This window comes from Thalassophryne amazonica, chromosome 9, assembly GCF_902500255.1.
Source record: "Thalassophryne amazonica chromosome 9, fThaAma1.1, whole genome shotgun sequence".
NCBI classification, from domain to species: Eukaryota; Metazoa; Chordata; class Actinopteri; order Batrachoidiformes; family Batrachoididae; genus Thalassophryne; species Thalassophryne amazonica.
This window is the reverse complement of record NC_047111.1, coordinates 9,292,210-9,311,495: the sequence shown is the minus strand read 5'-3', so window position 1 is coordinate 9,311,495 and position 19,286 is coordinate 9,292,210. Positions and strand designations below refer to the sequence as shown.

Here is a 19,286-nt window from a genome sequence, read left to right as displayed (position 1 = left end):
GATTGACATTTATCCAACATGGTCAGAAATTTATACACACATGGAGATACTGGAAGGAAGAAGCACAGTTAGCATTCATGAAGCAAAAACATATTGATGTGAATACAGAAGTTATTGATAATGTGAGTCAGGGACATTTAGGTTTGTTGTGAAATGTGTGGATTGATTGATAACTATTGTGTTTTTCATTTATTTTGGCTTTAAGCAAGGACGCTGTAGGTAGTTGAACCCCATTCCACTAACGTGAAAGTACTTTTGCCTTTTGTTTCTTTGGCCATTGGGAAAAGCAAAACAGTCATGCAACAGCAGAATTTTTAAAAGTGTTTTGAAGGCTCAATCTGGTTCAATTTGTTTTTTGAGGTAAAGGGTATGTATGGTGGAATATGTCCACAGCCAGAGACAGTACAGCATGTCCTCATGTATTGTAATAAATATTCCAGAGAAAGGCAAGACCTTCTCTAGTGTAAGATCATATGTATATTTATTTATTCATTCATTTATTTGTTTGTAAAAGCAAAAACTCACTTGATTTTGAAAGAACATATCAGGAGCTTTTTTTTAAAAAAAAAAAAAAAAGCATTTGTTATTCCAGGTTATGTGTGCCTCCGTAAGGACAGACCTGATAAGATTGGTGGTGGATGTGCCACATTTATTAGAACAGGTATCCAGTACAAATGCTGTGAGTGGGAGGGGTCGTTTGAGTGTCAGATAATTGAAAGTTGGTCTAATGGAGGTTGATTGTCTTTGGTTAATTGTTACAATCCATGTAAACCTTTGATTTTAGCAGAGCTTGAGGATATTTTTAGCAGAGCTGGTTCATCTGTGGTTTGAGTGGGGGATTTTAATGCCCACAACCCATTATTGGGAAGTCAGGAAAAGGATTCAAACAGGGCTGTAATTGAAGATTTTCTTGAGGTTGCAAACTTTGGAATTATGAACACGAGTGCACCAACTCGATTAGACATTCATTCAAGAAAAGGATCATGTATGGATCTTGCGTTTACCTCCCCAAGGATGGCATGGGTAGGGAGTTGGAAAATGTTGGAGAACTCACTGGGAAGTGACCACTTTCCTGTCCTCAGCTGCTTCACTAGGTCAGTGCCAGTGGATCTTGGGGAAAGAATTGCCAAGCTTAATTTTTCTCTGGCTAACTGGGCTAGATTCAGTGAGGGTACAGCGGCGGGTATAGAAGGCATTGATAGTGATGGTTCAGGGGATGAGTTGTGTGATTCCTTAACAACGATTATGAAGGTGGCATCAGAAACAATTCCCTGTAGGAAACATTTTGGAAATCGTGCTGGTGGAATAAGGAGTGTGACAGGGCAGTGAGAAGAAGAAAACAGACTTTTGCCATTGTGCGGAAATACCGCACACTGGAAAATGTTGAATTTAAGCGGTGTAGAGCAATGGCAAAACAAAACAAAACAATGAAAGCAGAAAAGAAAAAATGCTGGAGACAGTTTTGTAGCACCCTTGGTCCAGATGCCCTGTTCAACAGTTGTGGAGCAGGATCCACCGGATGTCTGTAAAGTATGTGAGCTCAGCCATGACAGTTCTTAGTGACGGGCATAAGGAAGCACTTAATTGTACAGAAAAGGCAGACATGTGTGTTAAGACCTGTCAGGATGTCCATAACTCAAGGTATGTAGGAGAAGACATGCTTAGGCTGAGGGAGATGTTGTTGGTGGAGAACAGGTTTAAATTAGCAGGAGTACCTGAGAGGGATAGCCCATATATTTACATTTTTCTTATAGAGAGTTGGAAGATGCTATTCAAGCTGGTGCTAACACCACTCCAGGGCAGGATGAGATCAGCTATAAACTGTTGCAGCAACTGGATGAAGGGACGATGCATGACATTTTAGCACTGTTTAATTATATCTGGGAGGAAGGAATTTTGCCAAAGGCTTGGAAGCGTGCTATTGTGGTCCCTATTCTGAAACCAGGAAAGGATCTGTCCTCTCCCTTGTCTTACAGGCCAATAGCATTGACATCTGTGTTGTGTAAAGTGATGGAGAGGATGGTAACCAATAGACTTGTGTATTTTCTTGAAACTAGCGTTTTGTTTTGTTTTTTGTTAATTACCAGAATGAGTTTAGAGGAGGGAGGAGCACTATCGATTCGGTGGCTGTATTAGAAAGAGATATTAGGAGAGCTATTATAAATAAGGAGGCTGTACTTGCTGTTTTCTTAGATATAGAAAAAGCTTATGATAGTATGTGGAGGGAAGGATTATGGGCCTTTCACACTGAATACGTCAGATGTGTCAAATGCATCAAAAATCGGTCTAAAAAGTATTATTTTCAATGAGACACATTGCTTTTTAGATGCGTCAGAAGCGTCGCGTCAAAAGTCAAGCTTAACCGACACTTCTGACGGGAGCGTGCATTGCCACCTGTCAGCAGGCTGACGCAGTCAAAGTTCACTCCAATCCAACTTTCAACACTCTGAGCTGTGACGTACCTTTGCGTTGTCCAACAGGAATGACGCGTCAGGCCAAAACACGGAAGACTAGTGGCAGAAACCACTGATCTCTACAAAACGCATTGGTGCAGAAACCACTGATCTCTACAAAACGGATCGGAGCAGAAACCACTGACCTGTGCAAAACAAACGTGTCACAGGACTGCTCATATATGGAGCAGTTTTCTGAAGAAAAGTCCTTCGAAATGTTTTTTGTTGTTGTTTGTTACCTCAAAATGTCTGATTACTGTTAAAACAAAAAGTTTAGGACACTTGTAATTAAAATAGCTAAATAAATCAATAAATGGTTCTTTAGAAACCTTTCATCTGTAAATTAAAACCACCTGTTATTTCAGATTAGATAATTTCTTTTTTAACATAAGGAACCTCTGACATTTATTTTTAGACAAAATAACATGGAAATTTGTAAATGGAAATTTGTCTGGTAGATTATTTATATCTCATTTCAACCAGAAAAACACTGTAAATAAATACAAATGTTTATTATAAATGCAACAGGAAATAATTTAACAATGACTGCAATGTGATTGTAAAGTAGGATTTCTGTGACATAAACCTTATGATGAATTTTTTATATAGTCATTTCAACTTGTAATTTTGCCAAAATATGTAATTGCCTTTAATGTTGTTATCAGAACAGTCATTTCTAAAATATGAATTTGAGCACAATAAGTGGAGAGCTTCTACCTGTGCAAATGTCTTTGGAGTTTGATTTGTGAACATTTTTAATGATCCATTCATTTGTTGTTAAAATATAAAATGAAACAGCTTTTTTAAAAATAATAAAATAGTTGCTGTTGAAAGAGCCTTTTATTTAGAAGCAGGTGATGTTCTGCTGGATTCTCGGGACCAGATGAAGGTCTCTTCTGCAGCTTTTAACTCTGGTGGTGTTGCTGAAGACACTTTGTTTAAATATAAAACACACTAAACAGTTTATATATAAAAAAGGAAAAAAAAAAAAACAGGAAAAAAAAACTATGTAAAAAAACGCCTGAAAAAATAAGTTATTTAAAGTTGAGCTCTTGTGGTGTCTGAAAAAAGCTGTAGCTTTATTTGGTAAAAATAAAAAAGACTGAACCATTTACAAAGTGTTCACTCAGATCAACTGTGCTAAAAGGCTAAGCTAATGTTAGCCGATCATTAAACCTTCACAGCAGTTCAGTAAACGTCACGTTTTATTTTTACATTATTCTCACCTCGATAAAGCTGCAGAACTAAACTCCGTTGGGCAAACTGGGACTTCGCATATATCCAAAAAGTGGGAGATTTCGGACAAAGTGGGTTTGCTCCATCACCCTGGCTGCCTGTCTCGGTCTGCCCAGTGATGATGCCTGAAGGCCGGCTTCTCCGTGCGGGTCGGCCCACTGTCGTGGTTCGATCGATATCCCACCAAGTCGTCAGTTCTCCCTCAGTTGGCGTCACTCCGAAAAGTAGCTGGAAAAAAGCTTCTCCCAGCAGGATGATGGGAGAATCGTTCTACTGCTGTTTTTTAAAACGTTTTTGTGGTTCAGGCGACGCAAATTCAAGATTGTGATCAGTGAACTTTTTCAGGTTGTGGAAACAGCCAGTGTGACGTGGCAATCTCCGCCCCCCTTGCCATTTCCGAAGCGACGCGTCTGACGTCATGCGTTTTAACGAATCCGACAGATTCGTTAAAACGCATCATAGTACAGAAACAGCATTAGTGAAGGTTACAAATGATCTTCTTATGGCCTCGGACAGTGGACTCATCTCTGTGCTTGTTCTGTTAGACCTCAGTGCTGCTTTTGATACTGTTGACCATAAAATTTTATTACAGAGATTAGAGCATGCCATAGGTATTAAAGGCACTGCGCTGCGGTGGTTTGAATCATATTTGTCTAATAGATTACAATTTGTTCATGTAAATGGGGAATCTTCTTCACAGACTAAAGTTAATTATGGAGTTCCACAAGGTTCTGTGCTAGGACCAATTTTATTCACTTTATACATGCTTCCCTTAGGTAGTATTATTAGATGGTATTGCTTAGATTTTCATTGTTACGCAGATGATACCCAGCTTTATCTATCCATGAAGCCAGAGGACACACACCAATTAGCTAAACTGCAGGATTGTCTTACAGACATAAAGACATGGATGACCTCTAATTTCCTGCTTTTAAACTCAGATAAAACTGAAGTTATTGTACTTGGCCCCACAAATCTTAGAAACATGGTGTCTAACCAGATCCTTACTCTGGATGGCATTACCCTGACCTCTAGTAATACTGTGAGAAATCTTGGAGTCATTTTTGATCAGGATATGTCATTCAAAGCGCATATTAAACAAATATGTAGGACTGCTTTTTTGCATTTACGCAATATCTCTAAAATCAGAAAGGTCTTGTCTCAGAGTGATGCTGAAAAACTAATTCATGCATTTATTTCCTCTAGGCTGGACTATTGTAATTCATTATTATCAGGTTGTCCTAAAAGTTCCCTAAAGGAGAGAGCGTATCTCACCCATATTGGCCTCTCTTCATTGGCTTCCTGTTAATTCTAGAATAGAATTTAAAATTCTTCTTCTTACTTATAAGGTTTTGAATAATCAGGTCCCATCTTATCTTAGGGACCTCATAGTACCATATTACCCCAATAAAGCGCTTCTCTCTCAGACTGCAGGCTTACTTGTAGTTCCTAGGGTTTGTAAGAGTAGAATGGGAGGCAGAGCCTTCAGCTTTCAGGCTCCTCTCCTGTGGAACCAGCTCCCAATTCAGATCAGGGAGACAGACACCCTCTCTACTTTTAAGATTAGGCTTAAAACTTTCCTTTTTGCTAAAGCTTATAGTTAGGGCTGGATCAGGTGACCCTGAACCATCCCTTAGTTATGCTGCTATAGACGTAGACTGCTGGGGGGTTCCCATGATGCACTGTTTCTTTCTCTTTTTGCTCTGTATGCACCACTCTGCATTTAATCATTAGTGATTGATCTCTGCTCCCCTCCACAGCATGTCTTTTTCCTGGTTCTCTCCCTCAGCCCCAACCAGTCCCAGCAGAAGACTGCCCCTCCCTGAGCCTGGTTCTGCTGGAGGTTTCTTCCTGTTAAAAGGGAGTTTTTCCTTCCCACTGTAGCCAAGTGCTTGCTCACAGGGGGTCGTTTTGACCGTTGGGGTTTTACATAATTATTGTATGGCCTTGCCTTACAATATAAAGCGCCTTGGGGCAACTGTTTGTTGTGATTTGGCGCTATATAAAAAAATTGATTGATTGATTGATCTGTTATATACAAGTGCACGTTCATCATATACACAAGGTACAAAGTCATTAAACCACACGATGGCGCCGTCTTCACCCATTATTCAACTCCACAGCAGTCCATGCTCAATGCTGATGACACGTCTTCCATCACACTTTAATATCTTCTTTACTTTGACATATTAATTTCTCTATCTCTTACAGTGTCAACCTTCCCTTCCTTCCACATTTTGCTCTCCAGGGTATCAGCCCACTCTGTCTCGTTGTAGCAGCTCGCTCTGCGTTGTGTTTTGACTCCTCCCACTCGCATCCCTCAGGACGTGAAGTCACAATTTCTGGCATGGGAGGTGGACTGTCTAACCAGAATGATAAAAGCCGGGGCTCTGGCCTCGTTTACTGACTGCTATTGCACAGCGCCTCCTGCTGGCCGCCGTCACACTTTCACCACTCAAACTGCCAACATTCAGAGTCCAACTCTCGCTCCCACCCTGACAACTTTCTTCTGGACACGTATCACCTGTTCTTCTCCATCTCCAAGCAGCACTGCTGGTGGTCCTTGTTAATCCGTCCTTTGGCTGATCCGGTTTGGAAATTCAGTTTGGGATCTTGATGTGCGGTTTGGCAAATTCCGCCTGACGAAACCGGACTCATTGATTCGGGCATGGCACTTTGACTGCACCGGCTGAGTTATTCATCATGTTCATCATGCACACACAATCAGTGCCACATTCAGTTTACCTCCTGCAGTGGTCCAGTTTACTTCCCGAATGATGCAGAGGGATGAAAACTTTCAGAAGCTGCTTCTCATCCACCTGAAACAAAAAAATGTTTCTTTCTTATGCTGGTTTTTCAACTCGTGTTATACAAAGAAGATAAGTTTCTAATATGAGGCAACGACGGGCAGCTTGTAACTGGGTTTCCAGCAGGTGAAGGATGGTGATGACGTCAGCAGCAACCCGCCGCCAGCCACGACCCGCCGCCAGCCTGTGCTGTACTTCAAACTGCAGGAAAAATATCAGCATTTGGTCTATTGTACATTACAACTGGCCAAATATTCTCTGAGCCATTTTCAAAGCGGCACAAAACAGAGTTTATGATGCTTTTGAGCATTTCCGTGATTTTGTGCTTTATTATAATCACCTGCAGGGGGCGATGTGACTGTCCACATGTACAGCTTTCAGGTCTCTTTGTTTTTGTGTTCAGCCCAAATTCTGAACTGTGGCTTTGCTTTTGAAACATTTTTAAAATTGCTTTATTCATTCTGCTTCATAGTGTAGAATCATTTGTAATTTTGTGTTGTTTTTTGTAAAAGCAAAAACTCACTTGATTCTGAAAGAAAATATAAGCTTTAAAAATATTTGGGTGCCATTTTTTCTTCACATTCTAAGGGTCCGAAATCCAAGATGGCGTCCATCCAATATTTTTGCGAATACACAAGATATAATTACAAAGTATCTAAATATAGGTTTTCTGACACAAGGAAACCAATGGAACCATCAAATGATCTAAATTACATTTCATAATTAACAGGAAATAAAAGGGCTGAGTTCTTCTAAAAACTGTTGAGCTCTAAGGTTCTAAAACACTCTGGACTCACACACCATTCAAACTCATTACTTAATTTATTACCACCCTGTCAGCAACCTATTTTATAAACACTGCCCAATCAAAGAGCCCATGGATCCCCACGGACAACACACTAGTAGTTTGTATAATCTGTTTGCTGCTCAGCTGTAAAATACAAGTAAAGCAAAGTCTGAAATCCACAGATTTTGACTTCTTGTTAGATGAAGATTTACCACCTACATAGAATGTTGAGGACTGTAATTTTTATCATAGGTACACTTCAACTGTGAGAGACAGAATCTAAAAAAAAAAAAAAAAAAAAATCCAGAAATCACATTGTATGATTTTTAAATAAGTAATTTGCATGTTATTGAAAAAAAAAATACAGGTTGCTCTAAGGTTAGACCTTACTTGTGTGAAGCACCTTGAGGCAGCTTTGTTGTGATTTGGTGCTATATAAATGAAGTGAATTGAACATGAATTAAATTGAATTTTCTCTATTTTTTAAATCATATTCTAACCGAATCAGGTGAGTTTTTGCTTTTACCAACAACAACAACAAAAAAAAAACTAGACAAATTTATTTTTCATAACAAATGAGCCTACACTATCACATTTCCTCAAACTGCATTGCTAGGCTCAGTCATCTTGTTAGTAGGCTCAGTCACACTGTTGCTAGGGTCAGTCACATTGTTACTAGGCTCAGTCACATTATTGCTCTGCTCAGTCAGTGTTTCTAGGCTCATTCACATTGTTGCTAGGCTCAGTCACATTGTTGCTCTGCTCAGTCACAGTGTTTCTAGGCTCAGTCACATTGTTACTAGGCTCAGTCACATTATTGCTCTGCTCAGTCACAGTGTTTCTAGGCTCATTCACATTGTTGCTAGGCTCAGTCACATTGTTGCTCTGCTCAGTCACATTGTTGCTAGGCTCAGTCACATTGTTGCTCTGCTCAGTCACATTTGTGCTCTGCTCAGTCACACTGTTGTTAGGCTCAGTCACATTGTTGCTCTGCTTAGTCACATTGTTGCTAGGATCAGTCACATTGTTGCTCTGCTCAGTCACATTGTTGCTAGGATCAGTGACATTGTTGCTAGGCTCAGTCACATTGTTGCTAGGATCAGTCACACTGTTGCTCTGCTCAGTCACATTGTTGCTAGGTTCAGTCACATTGTTGCTCTGCTCAGTCACATTGTTGCTATGATCAGTCACATTGTTGCTCTGCTCAGTCACATTGTTTCTAGGCTCAGTCATGTTGGTCTGCTCAGTCACAGTGTTTCTAGGATCAGTCACATTGTTGCTAGGCTCAGTCACATCGTTGCTCTGCTCAGTCACATTGTTGCTAGGATAGGTGACATTGTTGCTAGGCTCAGTCACATTGTTGCTCTGCTCAGTCACATTGTTGCTAGGATCAGTCACATTGTTATTCTGCTCAGTCACAGTGCTTCTAGGCTCATTCACCTTGTTGCTAGGCTCAGTCACATTGTTGTGCTACTCAGTCACATTGTTGCTTGGATCAGTCACATTGTTTCTCGCGTCAGTCACAGTGTTTCTAGGCTCAGTCACATTGTTTCTAGGCTCAGTCACATTGTTGCTCTGCTCAGTCACAGTGTTTCTAGGCTCAGTCACATTGTTGCTCTGCTCAGTCACAGTGTTTCTAGACTCAGTCACATTATTGCTAGGGTCAATCACATTGTTGCTAGGCTGCATCATCTTGTTGCTGGACTCAGTGTTGCTGGACTCAGTGTTGCTCTGCTCAGTCACATTGTTGCTAGGCTGCTCAGTCACAGTGTTTCTAGGCTCAGTCACATTGTTGCTAGGCTCAGTCACATTGTTGCTAGGATGAATGAATGAAAATGAATGAATGAATGAATGAAAACTGTTTATTTCGAACATTTGATACAACAACAATTACAAGATAGATCAGTAAAGACAACAACAAAAAAGTTCCTACTGTGTACCCAACATGTCCGAAAAGGGGTAGGGTGAAGCATCAGCTTATTTATCCCTACCCCTTCTTCCCCACAACCAGTAATACCCTTTGCCACATATACACATAGATTCCTACACACCTAAACCGATATCAATATATATATATATATATATATATATATATATATATATATATATATATATATATATATATATATATATATATATATATATATATATATATATATATATCAACATACATACACACATATACACACATATATACATATATATATATATATATACACATATACATATACACATATATATACACATATACATATACACATATATATACACATATATACATATATATATATATATATACACATATACATATACACATATATATACACATATATACACATATATATACACAAACATAAATATACACCTACACATACCTACTTACATACAAAATACTATATATTTACAAGCCGAAGCAAAAAACAAAAACACCCTAACCCTCATTACCCTTCCTCCTCCCTATACCTAGAAAAAAACATATTTTTGTACCGCTGTTTGAACTGGTTCATGCTTGGACATTGCTTGAGCCCCACTCCCAATCTGTTCCACATCCTCACCCCACAGACAGAAATACAGAAACCTTTTAATGTTGTTCGTGCCCACTGATGCTTTAAATTAAATTTCCCCCTCAGACTGTAATCCCCTGATCTGTTAAAAAACATATTTTTAATATTTGCTGGAAGTAAATTGTTTATTGCTTTATACACGATTTGTACTGTTTGAAAATGAACCAAGTCTGTGAATTTTAAGAATTTGGATTGTAAAAATAGTGGATTTGTATGATCTCTATAGCCAGTATTATGAATAATTCTTATAGCTCTTTTCTGCATTACTGATAGTGATTGTGTTGTACCTTTATAAGTATTACCCCATACCTCTGCACAGTACTGTAAATATGGTAAAACCAGTGAGCAGTAAAGAATGCGGAGTGAGTTGTGGTCCAGAATATGTTTCACTTTGTTTAGAACTGAAATGCTTCTTGACAGTTTACTTTGTATATGTTTTATATGAGTCTTCCAGTTTATCTTATCATCTATTATCACCCCCAGAAACTTATTTTCATGTACCCTTTCAATATCTACCCCCTCGACTTGTAACTGAACATGTATGTCTATATTACAATAGCCAAATAACATGTATTTTGTTTTACTTAAGTTTAATGATAATTTGTTTCTGTCAAACCATATTTTCAATTTTCCCCTTTCTATACTGATCCTCAGTAACTCCTGCAAATCCCCCCCTGAACAAAAAATGCTTGTGTCATCTGCAAATAATACTAATTTTAATATTTTGGAAACATTGACAATATCATTTATATAAATTAGAAACAGTTTTGGACCCAATACTGACCCCTGTGGGACGCCACAAACATTGTCCAAGCATGATGATTTGTATTCCCCCAACTTCACAAACTGTTTTATGTTACTTAAGTAGCTTCTCACCCAGTGCAACACCAACCCCCTAATCCCATACTGTTCAAGTTTACTGATTAATATGTCATGATTGATTGTATCAAAAGCCTTTTTAAGGTCTATAAATATTCCAACTGAATGTAATTTGTGGTCTATGGCGTTTGTAATCTCCTCAACTGATTCTATTAATGCAAGTGATCAGTCACATTGTTGCTCTGCTCAGTCACATTGTTGCTAGGATCAGTGACATTGTTGCTAGGCTCAGTCACATTGTTGCTAGGATCAGTCACATTGTTGCTCTGCTCAGTCACATTGTTGCTAGGATCAGTCACATTGTTGCTCTGCTCAGTCACATTTGTGCTCTGCTCAGTCACATTTGTGCTCTGCTCAGTCACATTGTTGTTAGGCTCAGTCACATTGTTGCTCTGCTTAGTTACATTGTTGCTAGGATCAGTCACATTGTTGCTCTGCTCAGTCACATTGTTGCTAGGATCAATGACATTGTTGCTAGGCTCAGTCACATTGTTGCTAGGATCAGTCACACTGTTGCTCTGCTCAGTCACATTGTTGCTAGGTTCAGTCACATTGTTGCTCTGCTCAGTCACATTGTTGCTATGATCAGTCACATTGTTGCTCTGCTCAGTCACATTGTTGCTAGGATCAGTCAAATTATTGCTCTGCTCAGTCACAGTGTTTCTAGGCTCAGTCATGTTGGTCTGCTCAGTCACAGTGTTTCTAGGATCAGTCACATTGTTGCTAGGCTCAGTCACATTGTTGCTCTGCTCAGTCACATTGTTGCTAGGATCGGTGACATTGTTGCTAGGCTCAGTCACATTGTTGCTCTGCTCAGTCACATTGTTGCTAGGATCAGTCACATTGTTGCTGTGCTCAGTCACAGTGTTTCTAGGCTCAGTCACATTGTTTCTAGGCTCAGGCACATTGTTGTTCTGCTCAGTCACAGTGTTTCTAGGCTCATTCACCTTGTTGCTAGGCTCAGTCACATTGTTGTGCTGCTCAGTCACATTGTTGCTTGGATCAGTCACATTGTTGCTCGCGTCAGTCACAGTGTTTCTAGGCTCAGTCACATTGTTTCTAGGCTCAGTCACATTGTTGCTCTGCTCAGTCACAGTGTTTCTAGACTCAGTCACATTATTGCTAGGGTCAATCACATTGTTGCTAGGCTGCATCATCTTGTTGCTCGACTCAGTGTTGCTGGACTCAGTGTTGCTCTGCTCAGTCACATTGTTGCTAGGCTGCTCAGTCACAGTGTTTCTAGGCTCAGTCACATTGTTGCTCTGCTCAGTCACAGTGTTTCCAGGCTCAGTCACATTGTTTCCAGGCTCAGTCACATTGTTTCTAGGCTCAGTCACATTGGTGCTCTGCTCAGTCACATTGTTTTGTAGGCTCATTCACATTGTTGCTAGGCTCAGTCACATTGTTGCTAGGCTCAGTCACATTGTTGCTCTGCTCAATCACTTTGTTGCTCGGATCAGTCACATTGTTTCTAGGCTCAGTCACATTGTTGCTCTGCTCAATCACTTTGTTGCTCAGATCAGTCACATTGTTTCTAGGCTCAGTCACATTGTTGCTCTGCTCAGTGACAGTGTTTCTTGACTCAGTCACATTGTTGCTAGGCTGCATCATCTTGTTGCCCGGCTCATTGTTGCTCGACTCAGTGTTGCTCTGCTCAGTCACATTGTTGCTAGGCTGCTCAGTCACAGTGTTTCTGGGCTCAGTCACATTGTTGCTAGGCTGCATCATCTTGTTGGTTGACTCAGTGTTGCTCAGCTCAGTCTCGTAAGTATGATGTGGATATTGTTAGACTGGTACAGTCGCCTACATCACGTCCTCCACCCTGGAGATATATTATACAAATATTGAATGTTTAGGAGCTCAATGCCTCGCTGAATGGTTTGTTCCAGCTTTCACCAAATTAAATATTTGTACCATTAAAAGAATGTAAAAACATTATTTGTTTTATATAGCACCTAAAATAGATCCTTATCGTGTGACATTTTATTCATTTATGAACAGAAAAGTGACTTACATTTTGGTGTTCATCACTGGTGCTTAACAGTCCAACACAAATTGTTCTCAGTCAACTTGGAAAAACAGTTAAATAGTTAAAAAAATTCTGATGATGTAGTTTGTGATGCTGTGCACTGACTTTTTGTACTTAAAAAAAAGATTTTGTGTACTTCCTCAGTCCAGCAAAAAAGTCGCATCAGAAATTTGTCCAGCTTTTCATTCTAACTTCATCTTAACAGCTGTACATGCATCCGCACTGCGTCCTGGATTTGTTTGTATTTTTTGTCTCAGAAGAATTAGCAGCATCAGTTAGCTCCTTCAAATCGTCATCCGTCAGCAAAACAAACTCTGCCATTTTTAGCTAAACATCCCCCACTACTGTGCATGTGGGCAGGGTTTGCAGGGTGCAATGGAACAAAATGTGTGGAACCAAATTTGCGCTTGAAATGCAGCGCAACACAAATAGGATGAATAATCCATGTCACATGACATACAAAGCAACAATTTTCATATCATTTTTCATTTATTTCATTCATTTAAAAGAAAATAAAAAACAGAAAAGCAGAATCAACAAAACACCACAAACCACTGAATGAAAAGGAGCAGTTTAGAAGAACAAGTTTTATATACTCTGCCCCCTTTTTTACAATACAATCTCACAAAGCATCATCAATCGACACACGAATAATTACGTTTCTATGATTTTGTCACATGCCACCGACTTATTTCCTAATTTTAACCATTATTTATAAGATTACACCCCTAACAGATTACATTTTAAACTTCAAACATTCTAAACATTATTAACAGCTTACATTTTAGCTTTGTCACAGTCCACTGACCTATTTCATAGTTTCATACTTTTGAAAAACATCAAGTTTAATACGTTTTTTAAATAATTTAAGCAACCTTGATTCTTTGATTTCTTTGCTGAGGTTGTTCCATAATTTTACACCATTGACTGCAATACTCCGTTCCATTATCTTGGTTCTAAATCTTGGTTTCTTAAAGACTTCTATGCCCTTCAAATTATAACTACTTACTCTTTTTTCAAACATATTTTGAATGTTTATTGGTAAGGTATTGTTATTCGCTTTGTACATTGTATGTAATAATTTCAAATCAACTAAATCATGAAATTTAATCAATTCAATCAATCAATTTTTTTTTTATATAGCGCCAAATCACAACAAACAGTTGCCCCAAGGCGCTTTATATTGTAAGGCAAGGCCATACAATAATGATGTAAAACCCCAACGGTCAAAACGACCCCCTGTGAGCAAGCACTTGGCTACAGTGGGAAGGAAAAACTCCCTTTTAACAGGAAGAAACCTCCAGCAGAACCAGGCTCAGGGAGGGGCAGTCTTCTGCTGGGACTGGTTGGGGCTGAGGGAGAGAACCAGGAAAAAGACATGCTGTGGAGGGGAGCAGAGATCGATCACTAATGATTAAATGCAGAGTGGTGCATACAGAGCAAAAAGAGAAAGAAACAGTGCATCATGGGAACCCCCCAGCAGTCTACGTCTATAGCAGCATAACTAAGGGATGGTTCAGGGTCACCTGATCCAGCCCTAACTATAAGCTTTAGCAAAAAGGAAAGTTTTAAGCCTAATCTTAAAAGTAGAGAGGGTGTCTGTCTCCCTGATCTGAATTGGGAGCTGGTTCCACAGGAGAGGAGCCTGAAAGCTGAAGGCTCTGCCTCCCATTCTACTCTTACAAACCCTAGGAACTACAAGTAAGCCTGCAGTCTGAGAGCGAAGCGCTCTATTGGGGTGATATGGTACTACGAGGTCCCTAAGATAAGATGGGACCTGATTATTCAAAACCTTATAAGTAAGAAGAAGAATTTTAAATTCTATTCTAGAATTAACAGGAAGCCAATGAAGAGAGGCCAATATGGGTGAGATATGCTCTCTCCTTCTAGTCCCCGTCAGCACTCTAGCTGCAGCATTTTGAATTAACTGAAGGCTTTTTAGGGAACTTTTAGGACAACCTGATAATAATGAATTACAATAGTCCAGCCTAGAGGAAATAAATGCATGAATTAGTTTTTCAGCATCACTCTGAGACAAGACCTTTCTGATTTTAGAGATATTGCGTAAATGCAAAAAAGCAGTCCTACATATTTGTTTAATATGCGCTTTGAATGACATATCCTGATCAAAAATGACTCCAAGATTTCTCACAGTATTACTAGAGGTCAGGGTAATGCCATCCAGAGTAAGGATCTGGTTAGACACCATGTTTCTAAGATTTGTGGGGCCAAGTACAATAACTTCAGTTTTATCTGAGTTTAAAAGCAGGAAATTAGAGGTCATCCATGTCTTTATGTCTGTAAGACAATCCTGCAGTTTAGCTAATTGGTGTGTGTCGTCTGGCTTCATGGATAGATAAAGCTGGGTATCATCTGCGTAACAATGAAAATTTAAGCAATACCGTCTAATAATACTGCCTAAGGGAAGCATATATAAAGTGAATAAAATTGGTCCTAGCACAGAACCTTGTGGAACTCCATAATTAACTTTAGTCTGTGAAGAAGATTCCCCATTTACATGAACAAATTGTAATCTATTAGACAAATATGATTCAAACCACCGCAGCGCAGTGCCTTTAATACCTATGGCATGCTCTAATCTCTGTAATAATATTTTATGGTCAACAGTATCAAAAGCAGCACTGAGGTCTAACAGAACAAGCACAGAGATGAGTCCACTGTCCGAGGCCATGAGAAGATCATTTGTAACCTTCACTAATGCTGTTTCTGTACTATGATGAATTCTAAAACCTGACTGAAACTCTTCAAATAGACCATTCCTCTGCAGATGATCAGTTAGCTGTTTTACAACTACCCTTTCAAGAATTTTTGAGAGAAAAGGAAGGTTGGAGATTGGCCTATAATTAGCTAAGATAGCTGGGTCAAGTGATGGCTTTTTAAGTAATGGTTTAATTACTGCCACCTTAAAAGCCTGTGGTACATAGCCAACTAACAAAGATAGATTGATCATATTTAAGATCGAAGCATTAAATAATGGTAGGGCTTCCTTGAGCAGCCTGGTAGGAATGGGGTCTAATAAACATGTTGATGGTTTGGATGAAGTAACTAATGAAAATAACTCATAGGTGAGTCTAACCAAATACCGGCATCACTGAAAGCAGCCAAAGATAACGATACGTCTTTGGGATGGTTATGAGTAATTTTTTCTCTAATAGTTAAAATTTTGTTAGCAAAGAAAGTCATGAAGTCATTACTAGTTAAAGTTAATGGAATACTCAGCTCAATAGAGCTCTGACTCTTTGTCAGCCTGGCTACAGTGCTGAAAAGAAACCTGGGGTTGTTCTTATTTTCTTCAATTAGTGATGAGTAGAAAGATGTCCTAGCTTTACGGAGGGCTTTTTTATAGAGCAACAGACTCTTTTTCCAGGCTAAGTGAAGATCTTCTAAATTAGTGAGACGCCATTTCCTCTCCAACTTACGGGTTATCTGCTTTAAGCTACGAGTTTGAGAGTTATACCATGGAGTCAGACACTTCTGATTTAAAGCTCTCTTTTTCAGAGGAGCTACAGCATCCAAAGCTGTCTTCAATGAGGATGTAAAACTATTGACGAGATACTCTATCTCCCTTACAGAGTTTAGGTAGCTACTCTGCACTGTGTTGTTATATGGCATTAGAGAACATAAAGAAGGAATCATATCCTTAAACCTAGTTACAGCGCTTTCTGAAAGACTTCTAGTGTAATGAAACTTATTCCCTACTGCTGGGTAGTCCATCAGAGTAAATGTAAATGTTATTAAAAAATGATCAGACAGAAGGGAGTTTTCAGGGAATACTGTTAAGTCTTCTATTTCCATACCATAAGTCAGAACAAGATCTAAGATATGATTAAAGTGGTGGGTGGACTCATTTACTTTTGAGCAAAGCCAATAGAGTCTAATAATAGATTAAATGCAGTGTTGAGGCTGTCATTCTCAGCATCTGTGTGGATGTTAAAATCGCCCACTATAATTATCTTATCTGAGCTAAGCACTAAGTCAGACAAAAGGTCTGAAAATTCACAGAGAAACTCACAGTAACGACCAGGTGGACGATAGATAATAACAAATAAAACTGGTTTTTGGGACTTCCAATTTGGATGGACAAGACTAAGAGACAAGCTTTCAAATTAATTAAAGCTCTGTCTGGGTTTTGGATTACTTAATAAGCTGGAATGGAAGATTGCTGCTAATCCTCCACCCCGGCCCGTGCTACGAGCATTCTGACAGTTAGTGTGACTCGGGGGTGTTGACTCATTTAAACTAACATATTCATCCTGCTGTAACCAGGTTTCTGTTAGGCAGAATAAATCAATATGTTGATCAATTATTATATCATTTACCAACAGGGACTTAGAAGAGAGAGACCTAATGTTTAATAGACCACATTTAACTGTTTTAGTCTGTGGTGCAGTTGAAGGTGCTATATTATTTTTTCTTTTTGAATTTTTATGCTTAAATAGATTTTTGCTGGTTATTGGTAGTCTGGGAGCAGGCACCGTCTCTACGGGGATGGGGTAATGAGGGGATGGCAGGGGGAGAGAAGCTGCAGAGAGGTGTGTAAGACTACAACTCTGCTTCCTGGTCCCAACCCTGGATAGTCACGGTTTGGAGGATTTAAGAAAATTAGCCAGATTTCTAGAAATGAGAGCTGCTCCATCCAAAGTGGGATGGATGCCGTCTCTCCTAACAAGACCAGGTTTTCCCCAGAAGCTTTGCCAATTATCTATGAAGCCCACCTCATTTTTTGGACACCACTCAGACAGCCAGCAATTCAAGGAGAACATGCGGCTAAACATGTCACTCCCGGTCTGATTGGGGAGGGGCCCAGAGAAAACTACAGAGTCCGACATTGTTTTTGCAAAGTTACACACCGATTTAATTTTAATTTTAGTGACCTCCGATTGGCGTAACCGGGTGTCATTACTGCCGACGTGAATTACAATCTTACCAAATTTACGCTTAGCCTTAACCAGCAGTTTCAAATTTCCTTCAATGTCGCCTGCTCTGGCCCCCGGAAGACAATTGACTATGGTTGCTGGTGTCGTTAACTTCACATTTCTCAAAACAGAGTCGCCAATAACCAGAGTTTGATCCTCGGCGGGTGTGTCGTCGAGTGGGGAAAAACGGTTAGAAATGTGAACGGGTTGGCGGTGTACACGGGGCTTCTGTTTAGGGCTACGCTTCCTCCTCACAGTCACCCAGTCAGCCTGCTTTCCCGGCTGCTCGGGATCTGCCAGGGGGGAACTAACGGCGGCTAAGCTACCTTGGTCCGCACCGACTACAGGGGCCTGGCTAGCTGTAGAATTTTCCACGGTGCGGAGCCGAGTCTCCAATTCGCCCAGCCTGGCCTCCAAAGCTACGAATAAGCTACACTTATTACAAGTACCATTACTGCTAAAGGAGGCCGAGGAATAACTAAACATTTCACACCCAGAGCAGAAAAGTGCGGGAGAGACAGGAGAAGCCGCCATGCTAAATCGGCTAAGAGCTAGTAGCTACGCTAAGCTAGCGGATTCCTAAAAACACGCAAAGTGAATAATGTGTAAATAATTTAGAGGTGATTCAGCAGAAGGAGTGCTTTAGTTAAGGCACGTAAAGATTACACTGGGAAACAAATCGTAATCTAGATAACTAGATCAATCTAACTGCGCAGATTAAACAGCTAACAGATACAGAAAAACACCGCTGTGCTCCGGAACAGGAAGTGATACAATACCGCAGTGAGAGCCAACCACCAAATTTAAGTACCCTATACTTAACGAACAATGGATTAGATGGATCTCTAAATCGACTGTTGCTAATCACTTTTAAAGCTCTTTTCTGCAAAATAAATAAAGGTTGTGTATAAGTTATACATGTTGATCCCCAGATTTCTACACAATAAGTCAAATATGGAACAATCAATGAATTGTACAATGTTAATAATCCATAATTATTTAATGAATATTTAACTTTATGCAAAACAGCAATGGCTTTCGCTATCTTTCCTTTTATGTAGTTTATATGTGACTTCCATGCAAAATCCTCATCAATCATAACTCCTAGAAATTTTGTTTCTTTTACCCTTTGAATGTCCATTCCATCTATTTTTATTGACACCTCATTTTTTTTAACTCTGTCATTAAACAATATTAAGTTTGTTTTATTACGATTAAGTGACAATCTGTTTGTATCAAACCAATATTTAACTTTTTCCAACTCTGTATTTATCACCTGTACTACTTCCTGTATATCTGATCCAGAGTAAAATAATGTTGTATCGTCAGCAAATAAAATGCTACCAAGTACCTTTGACACATTCACAAAATCAATAATATACAAAATGAACAGTTTAGGTCCAAGTACCGATCCTTGTGGTACTCCACACATAATATTACACAATTCTGATTTAGTATCATTTATCTGAACAAACTGTTTTCTATTTTCTAAGTAGCTTTTTACCCATTGGTGTGCAATCCCTCTTATTCCATATTGTTGTAATTTATGAAGCAATCTTGAATGATCGATAACATCAAAAGCTTTTTTCAAATC

General features: G+C 39.3%; 1 protein-coding gene across 1 annotated transcript in view; it reads right to left on the bottom strand.

Annotated features, from left to right (window-relative positions):
- The window catches only part of oatx (organic anion transporter X), a 144,364-nt gene that overhangs the window by 85,825 nt on the left and 39,253 nt on the right, over positions 1-19,286 (bottom strand). The window contains exon 3 of the mRNA XM_034177548.1: positions 6,435-6,508. Coding sequence (XP_034033439.1) covers positions 6,435-6,508 — 74 coding nt within the window. The remainder of the gene's footprint in view (positions 1-6,434; positions 6,509-19,286) is intronic.